At 43.3% G+C, this 26,283-nt stretch overlaps 1 protein-coding gene across 5 annotated transcripts in view; it reads right to left on the reverse strand.

Moving 5' to 3' along the window:
- Window positions 1-2,578: 2,578 nt before the first annotated feature.
- Window positions 2,579-26,283, reverse strand: part of myo1b (myosin IB) — a 59,213-nt gene continuing 35,508 nt past the window's right edge. Inside the window, exons 9-32 of one of the 5 annotated variants that reach the window (XM_076746471.1) lie at window positions 25,117-25,220; window positions 23,388-23,535; window positions 22,324-22,442; window positions 21,713-21,799; window positions 21,521-21,586; window positions 17,938-18,042; window positions 16,131-16,193; window positions 15,750-15,950; window positions 15,244-15,470; window positions 14,538-14,738; window positions 13,409-13,502; window positions 12,140-12,289; window positions 11,974-12,042; window positions 11,771-11,857; window positions 11,328-11,414; window positions 10,187-10,273; window positions 9,203-9,289; window positions 7,612-7,686; window positions 7,328-7,462; window positions 6,833-6,939; window positions 6,524-6,656; window positions 5,579-5,731; window positions 5,002-5,132; window positions 2,579-4,899 (exon numbers count right to left, since the gene is read on the reverse strand). In XM_076746471.1, the coding sequence (XP_076602586.1) occupies window positions 4,767-4,899; window positions 5,002-5,132; window positions 5,579-5,731; window positions 6,524-6,656; window positions 6,833-6,939; window positions 7,328-7,462; window positions 7,612-7,686; window positions 9,203-9,289; window positions 10,187-10,273; window positions 11,328-11,414; window positions 11,771-11,857; window positions 11,974-12,042; window positions 12,140-12,289; window positions 13,409-13,502; window positions 14,538-14,738; window positions 15,244-15,470; window positions 15,750-15,950; window positions 16,131-16,193; window positions 17,938-18,042; window positions 21,521-21,586; window positions 21,713-21,799; window positions 22,324-22,442; window positions 23,388-23,535; window positions 25,117-25,220 (2,849 nt within the window). In that variant the 3' untranslated portion in view covers window positions 2,579-4,766. The remainder of the gene's footprint in view (window positions 4,900-5,001; window positions 5,133-5,578; window positions 5,732-6,523; window positions 6,657-6,832; window positions 6,940-7,327; window positions 7,463-7,611; window positions 7,687-9,202; window positions 9,290-10,186; window positions 10,274-11,327; window positions 11,415-11,770; window positions 11,858-11,973; window positions 12,043-12,139; window positions 12,290-13,408; window positions 13,503-14,537; window positions 14,739-15,243; window positions 15,471-15,749; window positions 15,951-16,130; window positions 16,194-17,937; window positions 18,043-21,520; window positions 21,587-21,712; window positions 21,800-22,323; window positions 22,443-23,387; window positions 23,536-25,116; window positions 25,221-26,283) is intronic. The other 4 variants (XM_076746472.1, XM_076746474.1, XM_076746475.1 and 1 more) reach the window with 4 other exon arrangements.

Raw genomic sequence — 26,283 nt, forward strand, 5'->3', positions numbered from 1 at the left:
ACAAAAAAGCCATACCAGACAATGTAAACTGTGATTAAGGAAGTTTGACTTTCAGTAAAAAATATAATTATTACTGTCTGTATTATTGAGAGCACAAGCTGTGTGCAAAACGTGAAGTGTTCCTCATAGAGCTTTGGTAACCTCTGTGTGTGAGCATCAACCGAGGTGACTTCAGCCAGCTGTTAAGATGGCATCAAAGAGACCATGACAACAATCAGCCCAATCAGCTAAACCTTGAGGAAATCTATGGCCCAGAGTTGCAGGAAAACAGCACATTATCGTCCAGGTCACCGTTTATCTTGACTGCGCCATCAGGTGAGCACCGTCGCAGCATCAAGGCGCTTTTCAAAGACAGCTTTTATCCCCAGGCAGCGACTTATCATCAGCCAGGGACGAGCGGCCACAGCGGTTTATTTTCTGTTCATTCATGACCGCTTTCATTTATTTTGCTCATGTTTTTTGGCATTTCGCTGCTTTTTGATTGTGTTTTTTTTTGTTGTTGTTGTTGTTTTTTTGTCATTACAGTACTGCACTCTGCTCAAATGTGGTAGTACGGTGTGTATTCTGTGTTTACAGTATAGTGTTCAGCCAGGAGTACTGGAGTCAATTAATGTTTTCCTTCCTTTCTTTTGACACACCACAGCATCTTTAAGAAATAATCGACTAAAACTGTGATAAGGCAAGGTGAACCTGTGAATAAAATCAAATCCCGTCACTGTAGACGGAGGTTAATTGCAGTGGTTTTGGTATCAAAATGATACTGAGAGCCATACACCTTTTCCAAAAATGAGCTTAGATTTCCTGTGGTACCAAAATCTCATTACGCCCACTGATTCAAAAGAGTCACCCAATTGACTTTAATTATATCATCAAATCATTGAACATTGATGATAATTTCTGGGTAGACTGTAGTCAACTCAGCAGGAGCCAGCATATTTTTTGAAAGTGAATTTCATACCTGCAGCGAGCTTACATTCTTTTCTTTATTGCCTTTATAGCCAGCAGCACTGCTGGCCCACTGCAGCTGATAAGATTTTGGACAGGAACTGAATTCCCCTGAGGAGAGTTCTCATACTCCAGTTGTTTGCAGGCTCTCCATCTGGCTGGTCACTGCGAAACATGCGAGGGGCTCTGCATGGCAACTGAGGCATGAGTTTACAAAATGATACTGAGTTTAAACAATGTTCCTTTATTCAGCAAATCATTTGAACAAAGTTATGGATGTATGACGATATGAAAGTAAGATTCTAATCAGAATTTACACAAAACGATACTCTACACCAACTTAAAAACAGTAAAACAGTCAACTATGCTAAAGGAAAGATACTATGTTTGACAAGATATACTGTATATCACAGTAAATTTAGCTAAGTGAGTATTGTGTTCTTTCTCTAATGCAAGACTTCACTCCACAGGAATTGCAAAATGGAAAATCTATAACACTTCTGTAGTTTATAAAGTGGAAAGTCATAAGCACAGAAAGAAAATCTTCCAAATTATCTTCTACTAAGGAAAACTTGTAGGGTTATAGTTGTATGTAATGTTTTTTAAATGCCTGATCATTAATTATTAAAGTTTCATATATAAGTAAAAAGCCATGGCTAGGGACAATTTTTCTATATCTTGCTCCTGTGTCCTGTCTTTTTTTTTTTTTTTTAAATGTAATGTCATCTAAAATCCACGGGATGTCGCCAAACACTACCCAATCTCACAGCAAACTCTGATCTTGCCTTCTGTTCACCTTCATTGTGAGAGATGGTACACGTTCACCTTTCAGTACAATATGATGATGTCACTATAGCTCAAATCAGAGATGAATAAATCAGATTTGCTAAATGTTCCTTATAATTGGGGATAATATTACACGAATAAACCTCCTTACTTTGCTGTGGATCGTTTGGTACAAGGACCTTGTATCTCCACAAACTGCTTTGTTGTGCTGATTTGATGCACATCTGCATCACTGTTTGAATACTACAGGCTTTTCAGGGGATGGGATTGTGCGCTGTACAATTCCTTTGCACTCCCACTGAGTGTTGGGTATCCACTGGGAGGGCTGGGGCTCCTCCTTCCTTTCCCAGCCTGCAGAGTGGTGGGAACTGGGTACTGGGCAGCCCAAAATGGTATGCTATTTTTACCACTCTGTGCTCAATCTGAGGGCTGCTCCCTGGAGACCTGTTGCCGGCAGCTCTCCCCAAGCCGCGGAATTTAACCCTAGGACAGCTCTCCCCAGAGGTGATGGAAAACATCTGGCCAGCTGCTTGACTATGAGGCCTGGTTGTCCATCCTCAGTGCTACAAGACTTTTCAGCCCTGTGATGCTGCCAATTTCCTCACAAGAACGTAAGTTTTAATAATCTGATGGTTCATTTCGACTGTTGCATCCATACTGAGGGCTACATGAAAAGTGTTCAAAAGGAGCTCAGAAAAAACACTGTGCATCCTTCTCTCAGTACTGATTTAGGGTCAGAGGTGTAATTCATGGGTAGGTGTGGATGACTCCCAGAAAAAGTAGCATTGCTGGAATAAATTAACACAAGAACAATAAAAAAAAAAAAAGCACCACAGAACTCCAGAACAACATTTATGACTGATTTTTATTTAATTTAAAAAAGATTACTTGTAAATGTTACACTGAGTTCTACTGAAACATTTCCACCGTCTGTCTCTCAGCACAGGTTAACATTAGGCACACAAGAATGCAGACATCATTTTGCAGTTTTAGCCATTGTTCAAATACAAAACAAACAAGAAAGAGAGAGAGAGAGAGAGAGAGAGAGAGAGGGGGGAGGAAGAAGTCTCCTTGACAAAACTGCACTGAAACTGTGCCAAAGGAGAGAATACATCAAAAGTGGCATTCAGCTCAATCGAATCTCGTGCAAGGGACAGCAACGACTGATTCCTCAAGTCCCTGTGTCACGTGTGACATCAAAAAATACAAAAACGACTTACAAACCAAGGTACCCTGGATTGCAAAACACGACTAAACCAACTTTGGCTGTGTTATTCCCTCACGGTCACCAGAGAAACATCTGGTTAACTTAGAAATCATAGTACAAAACCCACTACCAGAACGTCCAAAGATTATTATTATCGTCAACATACCTGAAAATATATCTCCCTGCTGCCTCTTTAAAAATCAAATTTGGCTTTCGTGTAAATATGTGTACCAAATGTCTAAATGAGTGTACTACAAGGTTGTAAAGGCTGTAACTGGCCCATTTCTGCAGATGCATCAAGAATCTATGGTCGTGTACGCTTAATATTTGGTCTTTCCCCTGGAAAAGTACACATTAGGTCAGAGTGGGTCAAGCACTACAATAACTCAAGCTGCAGTGGCAAGAAACAGCTATTTCACAAACACAGCAATTAAAATTCAGATAGTAAAGATGCCCTTTATCATGCCAGGGCGAAAGCTTACAGAGCCTACGTACAGCTTATGGTACAGTGAGGGCGACTGCTATGGGTTCTCATCATGGTTTTGTTGCAAGGAGAACTACTGAGACAAAGCATTTCATTTATTGCACACACACAAAAAAAAGATCAAGATCGAGGGTTTCGCATAATCTGGTGAAGACCTCGTGGAAGGTGCGAGTGCCTTCGCTTCTTCTGGCTGGTTCCTCCTCCTTCCACTGGAATGCCTGTCCTGCCTTTGTTGGTATCTTTAATTTAAGTCCCTCCCAAAGCAAGAGGGTCCTCTTATGATTCATACGTGACATTCTTTGAGCTAAGGATATGGATTCGGTTTACAAGAACTCTTTGCAGATTAAATAAAAGCTCGGAAAAGATCACAAATTGTACTGTGCTTGGAGAGGAAATGGAAGTTGATCACATGTACAGTCGAAATATTACACGAAATCGCCACCACAGGTTGTCCCTTATTCAAAGATGTTTGGCAATGATATTGTCAATAACAGTAATCGATCAGGGTCAATCACCTACATGGTTTTTCTATGTATTTGTACACTGACATGTGACAAGTCGTGGGACCTGTCCAATGGCACGTAGGAATTACAGATACAAAAATGCTTTTACAATTATCTAGCAAATTATGTTTGACTTCTCAAACTGCCCACCCTTCTTCTCAGAGAAAATATATATATATTTATATAGAAAATGATACAACATACAATCAAATTCACTTTTAGGTCATCCTCTTTTGGTTACACGGAGGTGAAAACAAGTGCAGTATTTGAGTTCTTCAGAGAAGCTAAATCTGACAGGCCAAGCCCAAAAGTTCCTGGGTCATCTCAAGTTTTAAGCCAGAGCTGCTTAAAAAATGGATGAGTCAAGGCCAGTTGAGGCTAACGCTTGTCACAAAGTTCTCATAATGACATTTTCTCTGAGGACTAATCCAACACACAGGCAGAACAATCGTCATCAACGTCACCACTGGTATAACAGAAGTCTCATGCCTCACCAACTTGTTTTTTCATCCAACTCTTTACCCCAGTTTTACAAAACACCAGTGAAACATTTCACCAAATTTCTGTGGCATGCAACCCAGATGAGGGCTTTCTTAGCCAAAAAAGTGGCATGTGATGACAGCTATGGTGGTGCCAGAGTAAATCTGATAAGAAGAGACTGAAGGAAAAAACAACAACACGACAAGCCAAATAACTGCACTCTCATTTTTGGGCTCAGGGTGGGCTCTGGGGTGATGGTTCTTGAGACGAGAGGTTACGGAGTGGGTGGTGGTTCGGTGCTTCAATCGCCCCCAATCTGAGCACTCGGGAACAGTGCTGGAGAAGTGGCGAGGGAGCTGCTCTATGCTGTTGTGGGCACCAACACCTCCAGCAGCCGGTTGTTCTTGCGCTTGCAGGACACGCTGTTGCCGTTCTTGGGGGCTACCTGGATGAATTTCACGCACACTTTGTCGTGCTTGAACTGCACCAGAAACCTGTCACACACACAAACACACACAGAGAGAAGCCTCATTAAACTTCATCCAGGTGGACGACGGGTCGCATCCTTTCAGGTCTGACTGATCATTCTCTCTTACTCGTCTGAGATGTCGATGTTTATCTGCTCCCTGTCTGCAGCCGTGGCCCCACTGCGGTGGAGTTTGGTGATGATCTCAATGAGGTGATCACTGCTGAGTAAGAAGTCTCCTTTGGTGGCTGAGGCCGACCCCTGAAGCAAAATAACACCATAGAAATTTGCATGAACAAACTCAAATGTCAGTCCAATCAAATCACGTAGTTTGATGTTGATTGAACAACTACTTTCATTAGCTCGTAATTTTTCATTCATATAAGTCTTGCAAAATGCTTATTAGTTGTGTCACTGACTGATATTCAATAGAAAAACGTCGCCTCACTTTCACTTTTCAGTTTATAATCCATACATACTTAAATGCAAGTGCACAAATTAGCACCATTTAACAACTTTAGTGTCTCAGCAGGCCTTAAAAGGAATAGTTCAACATCTCGGCTCTCTTGCTGAGAGTTAGATGAGAAGATCAATACCACTCTTATGTCTGCAATAAATGTGGATCAAACAAACTAGACTGGAACTGAATCATAATGGCACTAAAACGACACAACAATGCCCTTCTCACAAGCCCAGGCCTCCCTCACCGCTTTGAGCTTGAGAGCGAAGAAGCCGTCGTTCTTCGTGCTGACAGACACGCTGGCGAGGTCGAGCAGGGGAACGCTGGCCTTCACCTGGCCCGTCTTCTGGTCGGCCAGGACCACGTTCTTCTTGGTCAGCAGGAAGATTCGAGCTGTGCCCTGCAAACCAAACCAGAATCAGTCTGGTTGATACTGTGTGACAACCCCAACTCCAAAAAAGCTGTGACGTTGCGTAAAACATAAATAAAACAGAATGTGATCATTTTCAACACGTTTCAAACAAGTTGGGACAGGAGCAATGAAAGACTGGGAAAGTTCTAGACTTGTTTGACAAGTGTAACAGGTGATAGTATCATGATTGGGTATGAAAGGGGCGTCTGTGAAAGGCTCACTTGTTCAAAAGCAAGGATGGAACGAGGTTCACCACTTTGTGAACACATGATCGTATAAAGGACGTTACAACATGGGCTCAGAACACTCTGTAAAACTGTTGGTTAACACAGTTTGTTCGCAGATGATTGCGGTCTAGCCTTTTTTTTTTACGTTGTACACAGTGGTCCAAGTCTTTTGGAATCGGGGTTGCAGATGTCAACATTGTGCCAAAAGTGAACACGCAGACCAAAATGAGGTTTTTACGTGCATTCTGTTATCACGTCTCTCTGGTCTTTGAAAGTGGGACAGGGTTAAGAGTAGAACATAATACACCTGTCCATACATGTCTGCTGGAAAAAAAAAATAATGCCAGCTGTTAAGGTGTCAAAAAGCATCAGACTGCTGCACAGCTGGTTCAAACACCCATCAAAACAACTTAATAGTTTTGTGCTCCACTAGGCCAGTGTGGAAAAGTGGAGCAACACTCCAAAAAGCAGGTCACTCTGTAATATTTTGGACATTTCAGCTCTTACAAGCTGACTGGGTTGTAAATGCTGGAGTGTGAGTGATCTTTCTTACCTTGCTATTGGCCCTGTTAATCTTGTTGACCACGTCGGCCAGCAGCACCTTCTCCTCCACAGCGCTGTTCAGCTTCTGATATTTGGGGTTCTTTCTGATCTCCAGGTAGTCTCCTTTGAAGGGCTTGCTCACGCTGAGACAGAATCATTCATAATACATGCCACATAAGAGGTCTGATGCTCTGGGTTTCCCATGAAATTAAGAGATTCACTAATCTACTCATTTATGCAACAGCGGGTCACTAGATATTACTTTCATATACCCACACCATGAAATAAAGAGCAGCCTGCTCCAGTTAATTTCAGGTACCTGCTCGGGTAGAGAGCCTTTTTATCCTTGAAGAGCTTACTCGCCTCCAACTTCTCCTCATAAACAGCCTTCTTCTCCTCTGTGAATTTGCTCCTGTATTTCTTGCACTGAACATACAAACATACATAACAGTAACAGTTTAAATAAAGGTTTGTGTCGCTAAATGTTCAATATTTAACATTTTCAGGTCTTTACTGTCTTTTTGTGACGCGTTGCTCATCTCATTCTTTATATATATTTGATGAATAATCCACAGGATCACTGCCTCAGGTGTTTGTGACTTGACTGTTTTGATTGGTTGTCACAGACCGTGGCTCGAATATGAAGATTTTGTTAAATTTAGTCAGATGTTCCACTTGAACGCACAGTATGTAGTTCCTGCCACGTGTGCATTAGACAACATTCACTTTGAGAGCAGCAATCATGAAGTGACAGAAGAATTAAATATGGATGAATGGGATAGATATATTATATACAGGGATATTTGAGACCCACCCTCCAGAGATGGAAGATTCTCTGCAGCTCTTTGTGGACTCCATCCAGAAAGCGGTAAGGCCTGGCGGGCCAGTTCTTGTCAATGGGAGACATGGGGGGCATGTTGTTCTTCAGGCCCAGGAAGTATTTTTGCATCTGAACAAACGGACATAAATGAGAGCTGTATGGCGAGAGAATGCAGCCTGAATGGCATTCAAGCAAATATTTGATGAAACACAACAAAAAATACCCTTCATACTTTTGCTCATACAAAGAATTCAAGTAAATATTCAAGTCTGACTTACAATTCTCTGGATGGTGAAGTCATAGATCTTCTTGCCGGCATTTGCCCTGAAGAATTTTCTGTACTCTCTGCGAACCTTTCAAGCAAAAGAAATTCAAAAATAAGCCGCGATAAATAAACTTTCAATCATCTATGGCTGCCCATTAGTTCAATGTGAAGCAGGGAAGAAAATGAACACACTGACAGGAGAGTGACAGGATACACAAACTGGAGTAACAGACGTTTGGTTAGTCACAAACAGTGAACACCTGCAACAGACAAAGTTACCTCCAAGCTGCTGGAATTGATTAAAATGACAGAGATTATCGAATTAATTACTGAAAAGTCAATGATGGTTATGACAAATGACCTTCACGCTGACATCAATTGCACAAATTGAGTGGTGAACAGGTGCGCTGTGCATTGTGAGGTGCAGGATGGGTCAATTAACATGATGAAGAGATTAACACGGCTGCAAATGACCAGTGTGATGAGTTATTCTTCAAAAACCAGACGGACACGCAACATGTAATCACCAGAAACGAGGACACACACACGCACCCACACGCACACTTTACACACCTAAAGACAAAGAAGTAAACAAATACTGTTGGACACACAGAACAGTGCTGCTTCATCTGGGGTTAGTTGCACAGATGCAGAGGAAGCAGACAGAGGACAATGTTGAGAAAAGAACGGGTCAGTCTCTGCCGTGTCGGTCAGATTTAAATCTTTAGCATTAAAAAAGCAAAATTAAGGAAATAGCAACTGTCTAAAGAATTATCTAAAATTAAAATCTGTGTCTTAAACTTAGGAATTACAAAAGTAAGTTTAACCTTAAGCTTTTTTAGTTTGCCATATCTTTGCATACTCCATCCTGGTTCTGATGAAAGCTGTCAGCTGTGAGGGCTGTAGGTTATTTTAACCAGGTAACCAGGGCCTGCTTTCATTGCTTCAAACACCTCAAATGTAATTTCATTCACCTCCACTGCACTGGAGTGGAGGCAGATCCCCTGCGAGTAAAACATGCATTGGTAGAAACCACTGAGCTAAACTGGGAAGATGTTGTCTTTTTATTCAGGTGAACTTCCCCTTTAAGATGACATCACAGTTACGGTGTTAAATACATTTCTGTGGGCCACACAGGTGATGAAGGGGTGATGGTAAGTCCCACGGGGACTGCACTGCTAAGGGGACTGGGGTTTCCTTATTGGAGGGAAACGGGAAAATAGTGACGCTGATGTAATTATTCCAAACAGGAAATATCAGTCTGTGCTTGCGTAATCTTCTGTCAACTCTCTGCTGATTGTGCATAAAACCAAACGTTCTGGATGGTGCGAACTGCATTAAAGTTAATGTAATATGTCGAGGCAATAAGCATGTGTAATCACTCATGTCCTAATGTGTTTAACCTCTGGGATCTTTGCATTGAAAGCCACACACAGGTTAATACAACGCTATTACTGATAGAGTGTGATGACAACACTAGGCAGAGACTGGCTTCCTGTAGAAGTGTGAAAAAAAGCAGGTGGTTGTGGAGGATGAAAAGGGTCAGACGTGATGAGTAGGTGGCAGACTTGGTGATGGCTGCGCCGTGGGGGGCTGGTAGGTACCTTGAGTCCCTGCCAGTAGGCCCAAATCACAGCGACAGCATGCTTACGCCTGGCCTCTTCCTTCAGTCTCCTCAGCTCCCTGCGAGCCTGTTCAGCGGGTGGGCGGGAAGAGACACAGAGAGCGGGAACAAATGAAGCGAGAGAAGATGAGAGGAGGAAGAGGGACACATCGTTTTGCCTGAGGTCAGCAAACACACACACGCACACACACTCAAACACACACTGCACACCAGCCATCTGTGACCATGGAGAGACTGCAAAAGCACAGCTCTACTGCTCCAGACTCCAGAAACAAACACGGCACTGTGGGTCATGTGAACATTTATCAGGAGGACTTCTGTAACGGAAACAGACTTGAGGCTTTTTAGCGGAACAGGAGACAGTCACAAAACAGACAGCGGCAGAGGTCACCTCGACGGAGTTCCATCTAAAGAAACAGACAAACAGCGCTGCGATGCAAAGAGTAAACATGCATTAACTACACAAGAAGATAGAGGTCATGCACACGGCAGGCAGCATGCACCAGTGAGGCATGGACCTAAAAACACATCCAAACATGATCTGATCTGTCCCTGATGTGTGTGTGTGTGTGTGTGTGTGTGAGTGTGTGTGTGTGTGTGTGTGAGTGACTGGCTTCCTGGGAATGATGGTTCACGTATCCATCAGTCACTAACTAGCACTTCACCTGGCAGACGGAGCTGTAAAGACAGGCTTTGGTGAAAATGACTGTTTAGTGTATTGGCAAGACTCCTCCTGTCATTTCGCCATCCAGTGGACGGGTGTATATGTGAGAGGACGTATGCCAAACTGCCTTACGTCATAACTGAAATGCTTATAATGGGTTGAGCAGAGTGATGGATATGCTGAGGGGTTTTTTTTTTGGGGGGGGGGGTGGGTTGGAGGGGAGTATGAGGGGGGAGGGGGTCGATGGAGGCGGCAAATCACATAGCCACGGCAAGTCAAGTCAACAGGCTTCCCAAATACCTTGGTGCCCTGCCAGCCGGCCCAAATGACCGCTACGGCATGTTTATTCCTCGCCTCCTCCTTCAGCTGACGCAGCTCTCTCCGGGCCTGATGAAAAGCGGTGGCAGTTGCGGAGGAGGTTAATTTCAGTGACACTCAAAACTTAATTGTCCCATGAGAGGTACTGAGTAGGTAGCATTATGAGGAGACGTTGACGAAGGACAACAAAAGATGTCAAGCGATGGGACAACGGGTGGTTAACGTGGACATGTGAGCAGCTCTCAGTAGGTGGGCTCACGTTGTTCGACTCTGTATTGTCGTGCTTTAGTGGAATGAAATAAAACGTGACAGCAGTGGGAGAGTCTGGATTATTGCTACATTATCTGGAGCTTCACGAAGACGCTGACCAATGAGAAACCTTTATGCTCTCTAAGGACAAAGTCTGCACAGGGAATCATCTTTAACAGCATCTATAACAGCTGTGAGACCTTGAAATAAAATATTGATGGTTAACAACCAGGGATATCTTGCATGATAGCAGAGTAAATGCTGATAAGACAAACGGCATGCTGTACATGCACACTACAGAGAGGCTGTGTACAGTCAGAGCCACTGTGGTTTTATAAAGTAGCAACATATGTGCCACCATATTAACATAATTCCATGCGTATTTATAAGAGCTTCCTGGAGTTTTGCTGTCAGCGTATCAGTATATTAAAGGGAGGCCTCTCAGCACGAGCTAGAGTAGATAGCACAGTGAAAATCATCTGTGCGGTGGGCACCGTATGCTTCAACTAATTGGATTATAAAAGGAGGGAGCAAATTTAAAACACCACATTGGATGGAAACCAAACCAAAGACTAACACATTTAAAACACATGAGCCTCATTAAGAGCCCAGAGTACGGATGCGTATGTCTACAAAGTATTCATCAACAAGCAAAACACATCAAGACAATCCTACAGGTGACAGCTACAAAACAGACAGCAGGGCGGACAAGGATAAGGCACATGAATCGGGCCGGCGGATAACAGAGGTTTATTCAGAGGGGCTGCTACTCTATTAAGCTGTGTCATGGTGGGAATGGGATGGGACGGGACATGGTGAACAGAGATGACAAGACAGCTGGGACAGAGACACACTATGGCTGGTGTTGAAATACCTTGGTTCCCTGCCAGTATGCCCAAATTACTGTCACGGCACGTTTATTCCGCGCTTCTTGTTTTAGACGTCTCAGCTCCATCCGAGCCTTTCGGGATGCGGTGGGCGTTGGGTAAGATGTGAGAAGGAAGAGAATTAAGAAAGGAAAGTGAAAGAGGAGTGTGGGGAGGGGGGGAGAGAGAGAGTGGTGGCAGTTGTGTGATTAGCAAAAGAAGCAGGATTAAAGGGAAACAGCAGCAGTGACATCAAGGATAGCTTTGTTAAAGAACAGAATTGTTGTGATACTGTTGGGCTGTTAATAAATCAAGCGTTTGAGGCAACGCTGTAAAGACTTCAAGAGCATCTTCTTCAACGTGAATATAGGCTGTATCAAACCCGGGCTGGTGCTCCAATGAGGCAAACACCTCATCTCTGATATCCCTCTGCACTCGAATGCATCAGTACCTGGGTGCCGTGCCAGTAGGCTGCGATGGTGGTCACTGCCTCCTTACATCTCTTCTGATATTTCAGCTCTCTCAGGAGTTTGCGGGCCTGGTGGAAATAGAACAAGAACACGTTTTGATGTATTTTTTCCCTGTTCCTGTTTTCCTGCATGGCTTCCTGCTACATTTATTCTAAATGGAGTGAATTCACAGGAAGGTGCACACCTGCCATCCTCTGATGTAGGACTGCACCACAGTGGTGGAGCTCTTGATCTTCTGGTATTTCTTTTGTTGCTGTGAGATGGAAAAGAAAAAGGCAGGCACTTGACACTTCATATCTTTATTTTGCTTCCTGTGTGATTTTTGGCTGCATTTCCTCAAAGCGTCTCACCGCAAATCGGCGGTACCAGGCTGACACCACTATCTGACTCTTCTTCAGCAGCAGGAAATGGGTGCGGCACTTCCAGCCACGGTAGATCTTCTGAATGAGCGTGGCCAGGTCTTGCAGGCATTGCCTCCTCCTCTCCTCCAAGAAGAAGAGCTGTGGGGAAGAGGAGAGAATTAACCACATAAAACAGGAAAACACCCTTATTCAACGTGCAGTGATGTCAGTTGTTAAAAGTTGGATCAACATCAAATTTTCTTCAGGTAACCACAGTGGCCTTTGAACCTCTGCAAGAAGATCACAGGGAAGGCAAAGTTATAAAAGGAAGACAAGGTATAAAGAAAACTCCCTCTGTGAGATCAATAGAAACATGTTTTTATCTCAGCAAATACTGATTCAGCAATGTCAAGTACAAAGTCCAATCTGTCTTCACAGGATAAATAACCCTTTCCTGCCTGGGCTTACAGCAAGACAATAAAAAACGACCTATGTGAATCGACTTATCTTCATCAGAGACATGAGTACAACATTTTATCATTATCCTGCTGTAAACCAACGCTGCAGTTCTTTAGGTATCACAGCTTGGCATACAGAATTTCTTCATGACATATTCTTACGTAATCTTATCTCACACTTAATGTAAGGTACGATTAGATATGGTGACTTATGTATATATCACATTTTACAGAAAATGACAGCTCAAAGAGCTTTACAAAATGAATAATAGCATTAACAATTAAAACTAGAGGCGTGGCTGCATTGGATTCAAAGCCAAAAGAAATATTGTCTGGAAACGTGCATTCTATGTAGTGATTTCACAGCTGCTGATATGCAAAGGAGATAAGTTGATGAGATAGAAGAAGCAATTACAGAAGGAAAAAAAATTCTCCCAGTATGAGATCATGTTATTCCAAGCTTTGTTTGGTCTTTCGCAGGGTGGGGAGAAAGTCCATTCAAACGCTGCAGGCTTCAGCAGTTGACGAGCCTACAAGCGCCGAGGAAAGAAGCTCATTTCCCATGTTAGATGGGATGGCTAAGTGAAACCATGTGTTTTCAGAGTGGTGGTTGCATGCTAATTGCTGAAGCGGGGGCTCCAAGTGCAGCCCACCCTGCTTCACAAACATCTTACTGTGAGAAAACAGGGCTGCTGAGCACACTGGATTCATCCTTCAGACATTCAAAGACAGCTTGATCTAGCAGAGCACACAGCAGATGTCAAAACTGGCAGCAAAACATATTTTGGGGATGCAGGGCTGCTTAATCTGTGTTTTCTACCGTTCTTGGGTTCCTGATGAAGATCTTGGAGCGGCCGTAAGAGACCTCGTCTGTTGGGATGGGGAGGTCGACCATCAGCGTCTCCACTCCTTCCCTATGGGAAGCCAGAAGGGTCACATGGGTCAGCTGAAGCTTACTCAACACGCCAAGTGGTCATAAACAACATAAGAGCGATTGTACAGAACTAGTGCAAAGAGTTTGGACACCAGAGAGAAGCTGTTTGAAAAACAGAAAGAAAGAAAGATTAAAAGAAACAAATCTAGAGAACATGTGGAGGGAGGAAATAAGGAAAAACCACACAAAGCACTGAGGGATGGCTGAACAACAAGATACCAATGTGTGCTAGAGCAGATAGGAATCAGTGCTTTTACCAGCACAGAGGATGAAACGGGCAAGTCTGGCTGATATGGACCAGAGGAGACTGATAAGGATGAAATGTCTCAACATGCTGCGGTTCAGACAGGGAATGGTTCATTTCTGCTGAGGGCTGAACGGCTGCTATGTGACCAGACTGCTGCTAGTTCCTGAGAGGATGTTCGGTTTCATTTAGAGCGTGTGAATAGCTGAGCCTGTGTATGTGTGCGCTGCATCTATTAATTAGTTTGGATGTAAGTCACAGGGCGAGCAACCACCAATACTTTAACTACATTTTTCTATAAAAAGAAAGCAAAACAGCCTTTCCCTGAAAGTTCTGTGCTCACCTTTATCCTGGACCATGCTTTGTATTTGTAAAGATGCAGTATCTGTCAAAGTGTTGGGTAAACTGTTGTCAAGTTCAGCTGCTTATTTCCCCCCTTTGAACCTTTGTTTATCCAGGGAAAGTCATTCAAGCCCTTTTGCAGCAATAACCTGCTTCACATTCACACAGCTGCACACAGCCACACCTGGGAGCTGACCACTGCGACTACAGTCTATTAATGCTGGTCACAGTCACTCCACTGGGACAAGTGTGTGGTTCAGTGCCTTAGTTAAAGACACCAGAGAGCGTTTCTCAGTTTCCACACTCACATTTTCTCACTGAAACCTCAGAGGGATTTGTTTTGGCAACCTTCCAGCGAAGAAACCCCTTCTCTACTCCCCCTGCCTGCCCTGCAATTAACCACCACTTCAGAATAAACACCAGGATTACCTGGCAGGTCCTCTCCAATGGGGCCAAGTCCGCTTGCAGAGCATTTTGTAGCGCTCCAGACAGGGCTCATAAGGCTGACGGAAGGCGTAGCCCGCTCTCCTCACACGGACGTTCTCCATCAGGCCCAGGTAGCGCACCTGATGGCAAACCAGAGACTCGGTGAAGACGTGGGCGGCCTTCTTGTCATTGGGCTTGATGCACCTGGGGAAGCAAGAGGAGAGGTTGTTCACACTGAGGTCAGGCTGATGTATGCAGCCGATATCACCGTTTTATTAAAAATCAGACATGGGCCAGCTGTTGTTGTCCAGCTTTGAGATGAGAAACATAAATCAGTTAGGCTGCCGGCATATTTTTACCTAAATGGATTCTGGAGATATTGTTGATTTTATTCTAGGGGTATTCCTCAATTTATCATTATCATTAGCAGCAGCTTCAAGACTTTTATTAATTTACAGCGTGGTAATTATATCATAACTGCCATCCATACCAATATTAAGACGATTAGGAGATGATTGATTTTTTATCTTTTTTTTTAGTGACCATGAGAACACAGATCTAAATCTCAATATAAACATGAAAGCACCAGAATAAAAGTAACACTGGATATAATATTAGAAACCTCAAATCTAACACCCAAACATAATCACAACATCCTGACAAGAGAGTAATAAGTGATACAGTCTCAGTAGGAGTGACAGGACTTTACCGGATGTAGTTTGGGTTCTTGGTCTGCAGGTTCCTCATCAGCGTGCCCACTGAGGCTTTGAACTGGGATCCAGCAGTTGGTGGTCTCTTCAGGTTGACTTTGGCTGGGTTGCCCTCGGGGAACAGCTCTTTGATGAGGCTGTGGGTGGCCTTGTACATGGCCTGTGACAGATCCCGGTATAACAGGTCGTTGTTCTTGTCTACAAAGCCTTCGGAACGGTACAGCACCTTGTTATGAAGAGAACAAACAGGAATTAATGAAATGGATTTCCTTTTCATCCTGCAAAAAGCACAGCTGAGCAAAGTTTTCTCTCTTGACTTTGTACTTTGTTTCAGTCCTTATTACAGTGCCCTGCCTAGCGCACATCATGAATTTGTCTATCCAGATGCATAAATAGACCATGTGTGTTTTCTACCTTCCCTTGACAGTGCTGTATCATTCAACAAACATCTTGCGTGTTATCTGCAGATTCCTTACTGTTCTGCACACAGACTAATGTCCAGTACCTTGCCGGCGTAGTGCTGGATGCGGAAGCAATTGTGCGGCAGGCTGTGGTCATTGAGGAACTTGGAATTCTTGCTGAGGCGGCTCTCAAAGTGCTGGTGTTCAGCACAGATGGTGTTCAGCTTGTCCAGGAAGGTTTCGTCGGTGACCGTCCCCGGCCTCAGGCACTCCTCGTCCAGCATGGCCAAGATGCCATTTTGGTTCTGGACAGAGCAAGACATTAAAAAATGGGATACACTATCAAACAAAGTGTTCAGTACTCAAAGTATATTTAATATTATTCTTTGTGACCTGTGAAGCACTTTTCAAAAGTGCCACAAAACTAGTTAGACTTCAATGTGGATTCACACTGAACTGGCTTGTGGCGGCGAACTGGGACTCACATTCTCAATGAGGTCGCAGATAATGGCGTTGTTAAAATATTCAATGTTGGTCCACTCGATGCCCTGGAACAGAAGAAATTAAGGTCAAAAGGACAAGAGATTTTCTATGTTTCACCAGAGCTAACGAGACCTTTTGTCCACAGCAGAATTGAGTGGTTGGTGAAATAACGCTCTTGAACGTGCCTGTGTTTCAAGACATCTCTGAGCACCTGGTCGAGTACCTCAAGGAAAAGACAGTCACCTAATCTGTGCTGCTCTCTCAGTGGCCCTCGACAGGTACTGTAGACTTCGCAGGAGTTTATTAGACAGAAGTGACAATGCTGGATGCCAAACAAAAGAAAAAGCACAAGACACAGCGTGCCTGCCTTCCAATAGTATCTTCCTCAGGTTGTGTTTCTTACATTCTTCCTCCTATTTCTGTTCACTGTTCAGGAAATTTGTCATTTAAACCCAAGGATACTTGACAAAGCAAAAGGTTCTTTGAATTGCATTAAAAAGCTAGATTCTGCAGTAACAATGATGTTAATTCTGGGCTGAATGACTGAATGTGAGACATTGTGTTTCTAACGCTCCTACAAGCTGAAGTTTTGCAGTGTAATAAACAGCTGTACTACATCTAGACACTTTAACATCACAAGCACTTAATGCTTGGATGGAGAGGTTGAGCCTAATGAGAACAAAAAATCACGTCTCAGTTCTTATTTCTTAAGCCTTAATCATGAACTTGAGAACTTGAGTGCATTTCTCTGAAATGATTAAATTTAGGGTTGAGAGATTTGACAGTTTATATGGTGCAGTGGTAGAAATCCACAGGTAGAGATTTGGATGCAATACTGCAGAAGAAGAGAGTGAGAGGAAAACGTGGGAAGAGTAGAATCAAGTTGTAAATACAGAGCAGGAGGCATCCAACCAAGCCAAGATGAGGGGAAAGAGCGTGTTACTAAACAGGGTGACGTTGAGGTTAGGTTCATCAGGCCTTCCCTCCTGCTCTGGCTTCACCTCAGTCTCCCCATCATCTGAGTGATGATAGAGCACAAAGCCTTTCTGGAGAAAAACATCTCCATCTTACCTTCTAAAAAAGGCCACTATCCCTTGAAAAACCCACTCTGCCGACATCTAATTCACAGCTGCTAACGGGCTGGGATCATAGCCCCAGTTGATGTAAGCGATGTGACAGATATTTTGAGGGAGAGGGCGCAAAAAAGGTGTGGCTTGAACAGACGGGTGACTGGCCACATTCCTGATTGGTGGTCCTCCCTCCTTCCCCCAGCGCTGTGGTATTTTCCCATGCAGCATACTGGACAGAGGCCAGGAGTGGAATATCATTGGTGGTGTTAGTAGGGAAGGGGTGTGGGGGTCACCACTGTAGCACTCACACACACAGAGCTCGGAAAACAAACAGAGCTTCAAGGCCCGCGACGGGGAGTGTTTACTTGCTGGAGTGAGGGATCACTTCCGTCCCCGAGACTCCACAGAGGGAGAACAAACTCGGAGTGTGATGGACGACAGAGACTGGAGAGAAGGCATAAATGAAGTAGAAATGCGTTCGGGTCAAGAGCAAGAATGTAGGTTGGAACGGCACGAGAGGTTAAACAGATGAGTGACACGACCAGGTTGGGGAAATGCTGCAGGGGCCCCGCAATGATGAACTGCCGGCACAACAAATTGAGTGCCGACATGTTGAGTGATGTAGATGTACAGTTGCAGGTGAGAGAGTGTGTCCAGGGCTACAGGCTGGGCTTGATGGGTAATTTATCCACGCGTCCACTGCCAGTCTAGTCTTTGTGTGACTGTGTGTGAGCTGTACCTCTCTGATATACTCCTCCTGCTCCTCACGCAGCGTCAGCTCGATGAAGATCTGCTGCAGCTTCTCGTTGCAGTAGTTGATGATGAACTGCTCAAAGCTGTTGTCCTGTGGGAGCAGCGACAATTAGCTCCAGATAAAGGCAACACGTCGAGTCATGAAGGTGTCTGTGAACTCATCGCCCTTCTGTGTTATTGTCAGTGAAATGTATCTGTTAAATTTCAGAACTTGTCCTTTCTGCTGTTATTTGCAAACTCTATATTTAGGAAATGCTTCATCAGTGTCGCTCCCTCATACAGACACTTCCTGCTTCATTTTCTTATCCCTCAAAGCTCTGACTGCATTCTTTCTTTTCTGCAAACATTCCTAACTTTTGCTTTTCCATTAATTTCCTGCAGTGTTTTGTCAAAGAGGATGGTCGCACTGATGATGAGGGGAGCTTGCAGTATTGTTTAGACACATTTTGCTTGACCATGAAGGTTTCTAGAATTTAGATTTTGTGTCGGATCTGGAGCAGGAATGAAACCTGGTCTGAGAAATGATGCCATCAGTGAACATTTTCAAAACCTGCAAACTCAGTTTTGACCATTCAAACTGGCCATGCATTAGCCCTCTGCCTGCAAACGCTGACATTTTTTTTTTGTACGTTTGATATAACACAATAATAATCACCTTGAACAAACTCTAGCCTGCAGCTCACTCCTTCCGCCCAACAATGCCCTCCCTCTTCACTTTAACAACCAGGACTGAACAAACATTTAATCGGGAGAGAGTACAACTGATAACAATAACTCTTGCTGGTGTACCTTATGAACCCTTATCAGAACAAGTTCCCGTAGATTGTCACAACCTTCATTAAACATTAAACATGTTTAAAAGCCTCAAGCAGTTTTACTCCTCACATTTCTCAATTATAACTGTCAATTATGACCACCGGGTGGTGAGTCATGCTTCTTGGCAGATGTCTCATTGTTTGCTGGGTTAGGTTAATATTCATTTGCTACGAACAACAGTTAAAGAAGCGTGTTTAGTTCAAGAGTGAAGGACGCGGCGACGCTTCTCAGTGACCAGGAAACAGAACACACAGATGCAAGGAGTCAGTTATTAATGTAAGACTCTGTTTCCTTTTACTGAGAAACCAACAGGTCCGCTTCACCCTTCACACACACTCACTTTCACACACACACACACACACACACGCACACACACACACACACACTGCAATGTCTATACCCCAAGTGGCAGCAGACACCAGACTGAAATATGACAGACTTGTACTGGAACCCTAAAATATTTCAGCTGCAGCTGTGTTTGAAGCAGCTTGAGGAGGTAACCATCTTAGATCTACTTTTAAAGTTAATGGTCTCACTTTAGTTCACTCAAAGGTGTTGATTAACTTTGCCCAAGGTAGGGGAAAGGCCGTCTGTTTAGTATTATACATTACATCCCTGATTCCAAAAAAGTTGGGATGCTGTGTGAAACATAAATGATTGGATAAAGGATATTACCACATGGGCTCAGAATACTTCCTGGAACCCCTGGAATCGGGGTTGTAAATGTCAACATTGTACCAAAAGGAAATGCAGAGACCAAAGTGTTGTCTATCTTTCATTCTTTTTTGGGTGTTTCTACTTTTTTTGTTTTGCTGAATACTTTCTGTAAATTATGGGAGAAATTCAAGATGAAAGTTCCATACACCCATCTTGTCAAACTGACACCTCTGTTCTCAATAAAATTAGTTTGTTAAATTATCACTAAACTATCAAAACATCCTAAGGAATCAGCCTCATATGCATCTGTGAAAGGAACAGTTCAACATTTTGGGTGAGACACTAATTTGCTTTGTTCCAGAGAATTAGATCGTTTTAGATGTCTATACAGTAAAATAATAGATTGTTAGCTTAGCATAAAAACTGGAAGCAAGAAGAAACAGCTAGCTCGGCTCTGTCCAAAGGTAAAAAGTTGCTTCAGAGTGCCTCTAAAGCTCCCTAATAAACAAGTTATAACTCCTTTGTTCTGCCTGCACATAAATCCAGGTTAGTACTGTAAATCCATGTTTACAGGGGAGTTATGGGCCAGACTATTTCTTGGCTGGGTGCAGTAACTTCCTGGGGTCTCTACTGACTCCCTTGCAACCTCATGATGATGACGAGACCCCTGAAATTTACTGTTTCCAACAAAGAAATGGTCAAGTTTGACATCTTGGGACGGAACGAGGCTATCTTTCTCCCCCCCGTTCTAGTCTCTCTGCTAAGCTAAGCTAACTAGCAGCTGGCTGGAGCTTCATATTTACTGTACAGACATCAGAGCGACATCATCTGGCTTTTTAAAAAGAAAAGGAATCAGTGTACGTCCCAAAATAGGCAACTATTCCTTTCAACTAATATCTGTTCAAAACCAGAAACTACAGACATTCTACGTAGCAGCAACAGACTCAGTTGCCAGTTTATTAGGCACACCTAGCTAAAACTAATGCAGTCTCATACAGAAGCCTTGTGGTAATCAGCCCTTCTAAAACAGTCTTTAGTCTAGCCTCATTGATACACATGGGGCAGACAAGATATCAGAAACACCTCTCAGTGCACCGCCTCCAAAATGAGGATCCAACTTGAATCAACACTTGTCTAAGAGCTGAACATTTTACAGTAACCTTCCTGAATGCAGGTTTAATTGCAGGGCTGTTGTATTCCACTGCATTAGTTTTAGCTAGGTGTGCCTAATAAACTGGCAGCTGGAGGTTATGTGATGATTCAAACGATGCAAAGGCTTCTTTTGCATCTTTTCAGCCGCGCGGCTACGCTGCACACCGGGAACCTTGAATCGTCTTTAATGAGCAGCTGAATTAAGTCAAAAGGGGTTTAGATCACAGCATGCACGCTGGCACAGCAAACAGGCTGGTGCAGGTGTTACTTACTCCATCCTGGTGACCCAGACACAACACAACAGTCAGAGGAGAGGAAGGACTTGAGAGTGAGTGGGGTGAACAAGCAGGGATATGAAAAAGACATGAACATGTGGGGGTGGGGGGACTGGAGGCATCAAGCAACAAGGCAAGGACATTCTCAATCTCCACTTCGCGTACACATTATCATTTATATGCACCTTGATGCCCAAATGGCTGGTTTCTATGCAATTAACATGATGGAAAATAAGATCCATATCTATGCTGTACAATGTAATGGTGTAACGTGGTACTAAAGACATCCTGTTTACTGTGTCACATCTGACAATATAGCCGTGACATGTATATGATGTGTTCAGAATATGTGTTTTTTACTTGATATTGAGCACTTCCTTAATGTTGCGGCCATTTGTCTACTGTGAAATGCTGATTTTAGTGTTGGAAGCACACTGGCACCAAAAATAATTTCCCTCCGTGGAGCAATAAAGCTGAACTAATCTGATCTGAATGTGGTTTTATCAGCCCTTAGTTACTGTTGATAAGCTCCTCACAGGTACCAACCCACGCACGTAAACAGCCCAGGGCAAAATCCTTTTAAATGCAATAAAACGTTTGGATGGTCAGGCTCTGTCCTTGTGGCTTATCAGAGGAAGGACAGCAGGTTTGATCAGCCGTTTGTCTTACCTCAAATATCTCGAACCCATAGATGTCGAGCACACCCATGACCTTGTGGCGAGCTTTTGTTTGTGCCTGCGGGGAGACAATATTATCAATATTAGCAATATATCATGGCGGTGGAGTACTGCTAGTCTGAAAACAGAATGATTGATTAAATCAACTGAAATGAAAGAAAATAAGACTGTGGACATTACTTACTTTGATGCTTTCGTTGATCCTTGTGACTAGCCAGCTAAACAGACGACTGTATAGATTTTTGGCAAGGGCGTCTCGGGCGTAGTAGGCCTGTAAATAAACACACGTTAGTGGTGCATTAATTCATTTTCACTTCATCTCTGCACACACAACACGTCAGAGTCCTTGAGAATACCTGAGTTTCTAAATATGTGCGAGAAGAAGAACAACCTTCACAAACGTAGAATGAACTCAAGTTTCAAAGACACCACCAACTATTCTGAGGTTAACTCTCGGAGCCTTTTCCTCTTCTGCTTTTGCACACGCAGGAATCATGTCTGCAGCATCCATGTTGTATGAACAGGCGGAGTGAACTCGCTAACCCCTAAAATATGACCTACATATGAAATTCCAGGAGGAACAGAGCTTATCTATAATGGAGAGGTTTTCATGTAGCATTGAGATGGATGAGAGTCGGCAGCCAGAGGAGCAAGTCAGGGGGAAGAAATGGTCCTTTATCTTTTTATGCACCATGAGTGTGTGCGTGTGTGCGTGTTAATGTCAATACAAGTAGGACAGATATGCATTGGTATAACTGGTGCAAGACAGATTACGACAGTAACACTGCCTCTGACCTGGGACACGTTCAGGGTTGTGGACACTTTCTCCAGCTTTGCCTCCACTGTGCGGTAGCTGAACGCTCGTTCCAGCACTGACTGTTCGATCCCCAGCAGCTCACACATCTCTTTCAGATCTGCAAACACATACCAAAAACAGCGACAATAAACAAACCACTTCAGCAGGAATCAAAGGAAAAGGACATAATTCTGACCTGGTCGTTATTCTTCTTCTATATTCTATGCTGCAGATAAACATGAAGCTGGCAACTCAAGTAACAATGATAAAAGACTTTCAAGATTTAGATCACTGCCTGTATGTCCCACTAAAATGAGCCTCAATCTAGTCACTATCATGCTTTACAGTGACTCAATTGCAATTTTAAACCTCTTGTGGTTATATACTAGATAAATATCAATCTCAATTTCATCTCAATGAATTTTAATGAATTCAGTGAAGTATAGGAGAAAACATTAACCTTATGTGTCAATATCTATGGATTAATTAAATATGGCTCTGGTGACATCTCACTGGTAGACATGGAAGAAGTTACCTTGAAAAATGGGAGCATAAGAGGCAATATGATAGCAACAAGCCAGTGATGCATCCCAAATAATAACATGAGCATTTTCTTTGTAAAAGTGGCACTAAGATGGATCATGACACCGTCATGGAGAGAAATATGCAAATGAAATATTTGCCTAAAGAGAACAGCTGTGGGAGTGACAACACAAACAGCTCTTGTTATGCAAATTGGAAAATACAAATATGCATTTGGTGAGGACTCCTGCAGAGGAGATCAAAGCAGCCAACAGGGGGCAGTGGCTCAACATCAGGCTGATGTGTAAAAGTTTAGATTTTAAACTCTTCTCAAGAAATTTTCAGAATCAAAATACAAGAAATGAATTAATTCAATTATTCAGCTTGTCTGATATTTATCTAATCACGACTGAACGGCCAGATGGCAGCCAGGTGTCACCTGCATCACGCTGCCAAATCATTCAAATTAAGGTGGAAGTGTGTTATGAAAGGATCAGACATTTTCATGAAGGGGACTCTTTCCCTTGTCTGTCAAACTCACCGTTTTTGTCTTTAATGCGGCTTTCGTCTGTGCTGTTATTGCGTGACTCCGGCTTGAACTCGATGTTGCCAAGCTTCAGCACGGCCGCCACCAACTGCAGCACCGACTGCATCTCGTCCTCCATGAAACCCACGATCTGCATGGCATTCTGGGAGGGCAAACAGGGATGAGTCACAGATCGGCTGATGCTGCTGAATCTTACTAAGAAACATGGACACTGGGCTGGAAAAGGGAACTGAGCTATAAATGCACTGTAATGTGACTGCCTGTGCAAACACACCACTTCAGTAAGACGGAGACACTGTTGATGAAGCTAACTGGTGTTGTCATGATGATGAATTTGACAAACACGGCCATGCAAGTTCAACACACAGTTTGTAAATAGTTAAGCTGTATTTATACAGACTGGAAAAGTTAAATAAGAAAACAGAGTGAACAAGGCAGAGCTGCGCCAGTCAATAAGCTGACCAGATCAGCGTCTTTTTAACGTTTAACTCAAGAGAACTCTCTCTTCAGACCGAGGTCTCTATTTTAGGGACTCCGAGATAAACGCAGAGTGCATTTGATTTACATAATAGATAAGGGTGCCAAGAAAAGATGAGACAAGCAAGAACTCATAAAACATATCAGCTCAATCTACCCATAAAAAACTGGCAATTACCCAACTGAATGTTTAAGCATCTTGAACTCAGTCTTAGTCAATCACGCTAGAAACCTGATTCACAAAGCTGACAAAACAGATAATTAATGAAGTGCGTGAGATCACTGTGTTAAAACCCACAGCTTTATGTTCTTTGCTTTCATATCTGTTGAAATTAAACTTACAATAATAAACGTTAAACTTAACATTTAGCTGACTGTTTAAAGGACGAACGTGTGGCCATCTTTGGTTGTATAACAGACAAGGCCATGAGGGGGGACTCATTGTTTAGAGGGAATGTCCTCTTGTGTTTCCGGTGGTGAAATGCAGCTGTATGGGGAATACTGTGAAAACTCAATGTGAGAGGTGATGAGAAGCAGGATGTGAATGCAAGGGAACAAGTAAAGTAGGATGTGACATAGCAGGCTGCAAAGGCTTATACAGTAGCCGAGCGGAGCATGCTGGAGCTGCGCTGAGAACAATAGAGCGCTGTAGAAACAGCCTCTTACACCGTAGACGCAACATCATGCACAGGATGAACAGAGGAGGCACTGCACATGCAGACAAGATCTTGCATGTCTGTGCACAAATTCATTAAATAAAAGGAAGCATCTGGTTTTCCTCAAAGAAATGTGCTATTATAAGTTGAAGCACTGCTGTTACATTTTGGTGAACACTGCACGTGGAATTTCCCAGATTTTAGTCTATGCGAACCTAGTAGTTGAGGTTTTACCTCACTTTCAAGTTCAGTTCAAAGTTCACCTGGTTTTGCAACAGGTGGGAGAGAATCTTTCTTTTTTCACAATCAAGACGACTGACTTTTATAATCTGCACTGAGGCACTTCTGTTATGTCCTGGAGATAAGGAGAAATCAGATTGGCTCTACCCTTTGTACAGGCTTTAGATTAACTCGGCATGATGCAACAAAGGAAAGTTGGAGCTGACGGCCGCTGGGGCGTGGCGGTGCTCGTGATTAGTTCTTGCTTGTCTGGTTTTTGTGAGAGTCCATTTGCGGTGTCTACAACCAATGAGGACGTAGCGTTATTTGGGGTGATTCTTAAAATATCAACTGGAATTATGTCTACTCACTCTGACTGTCCTGAAGCTGGCCGCATCGTCCAGCCCATTGACCACGGCAGAGTCCAGGCTCAGGTAGTTGTACTTGCTGAAGTCCCGGTCCAGCTTCAGCTTCTCTGTGGCACACAAAACATGTGGTTGCTATTTAAACTACATTTGCTTAAAGCAAGTTCACTGAAAGCAATTTAAGGCTTATTTACATAAAATGCAAGTTACACAACTACACATTCAAAGCTGGGAGGTGCCTAATTAAAAACAAACAAAAAAAACCTCATACACAATCTTGTGAGGATGCTTTTAAGATGCATTTTTCAATGACTTAAAACCCTTTAAGGTGCAAAGGGTCAAACGGGCGACACACATGCAGTCTCCATAGAAATTTGTCCAACCTTCAGGCAATCCAACCAATATTTCTGCACAGTGAAGGCTCTCACTGCTGCCAACATTATTCTGGAAGATCAAATGGCTCTCTTAAAAGCCCCCATATCTGGTAGCAAAGAAATCTATTCCTCTCGTGGGCGCATGTGTCGGATTTCATTAGTGGATGCATTAGCTACAGCCGAATCAAGGCCCTCTGATGTGTGCGCTCCAGAGTCAATGACCATTATATTGTTCTCCTGTGTTCAGGACATAAAACAATGCCCTGCGTCCACAGAAAAGCAAATAGAGGGAACAGGTTTCACGGCTAGTCTTTGTTCTCAGCGCTGTTTGTTAGGCAGGAAGATTGGGTCATTAATGCATCAGCCATGTGTTCGCGCAGCTGCAACCCGGCTGCAAAATATTTATGCGAGGCTTCGGCGTAAGGAACGGCGTGCTGCTGCTTCCAGATGACAGTTGAGATGAAGTCAATGAAAACATGAAATTCAAAACCCTAAAATAAAGGACCACAAACTCCATGCTCATGTTAACCGCACCAGTCTGGTGTATAGCACCTAAATCAAAACAACAATGGTGAGTCTCGTTTCCTCTGGTCAAGACCGCTCACTCGCTACTGTGACGCTTGATTTATTACTTCCTGTGTGTAGGGATGTGTATATTCTGAGACCAGAAATTATTCCAGGCAAACAGGCTAAATATATTTCAACCCCAGTTTGTGGTTTGGGCTGATAAGAAGGCTGGATTTCAATTTTACAGTATTTCCAAATTACAGTTTCTCTCGGATCCAGGAGCCCTTTAATC

This window comes from Chaetodon auriga, chromosome 13, assembly GCF_051107435.1.
Source record: "Chaetodon auriga isolate fChaAug3 chromosome 13, fChaAug3.hap1, whole genome shotgun sequence".
NCBI classification, from domain to species: Eukaryota; Metazoa; Chordata; class Actinopteri; order Chaetodontiformes; family Chaetodontidae; genus Chaetodon; species Chaetodon auriga.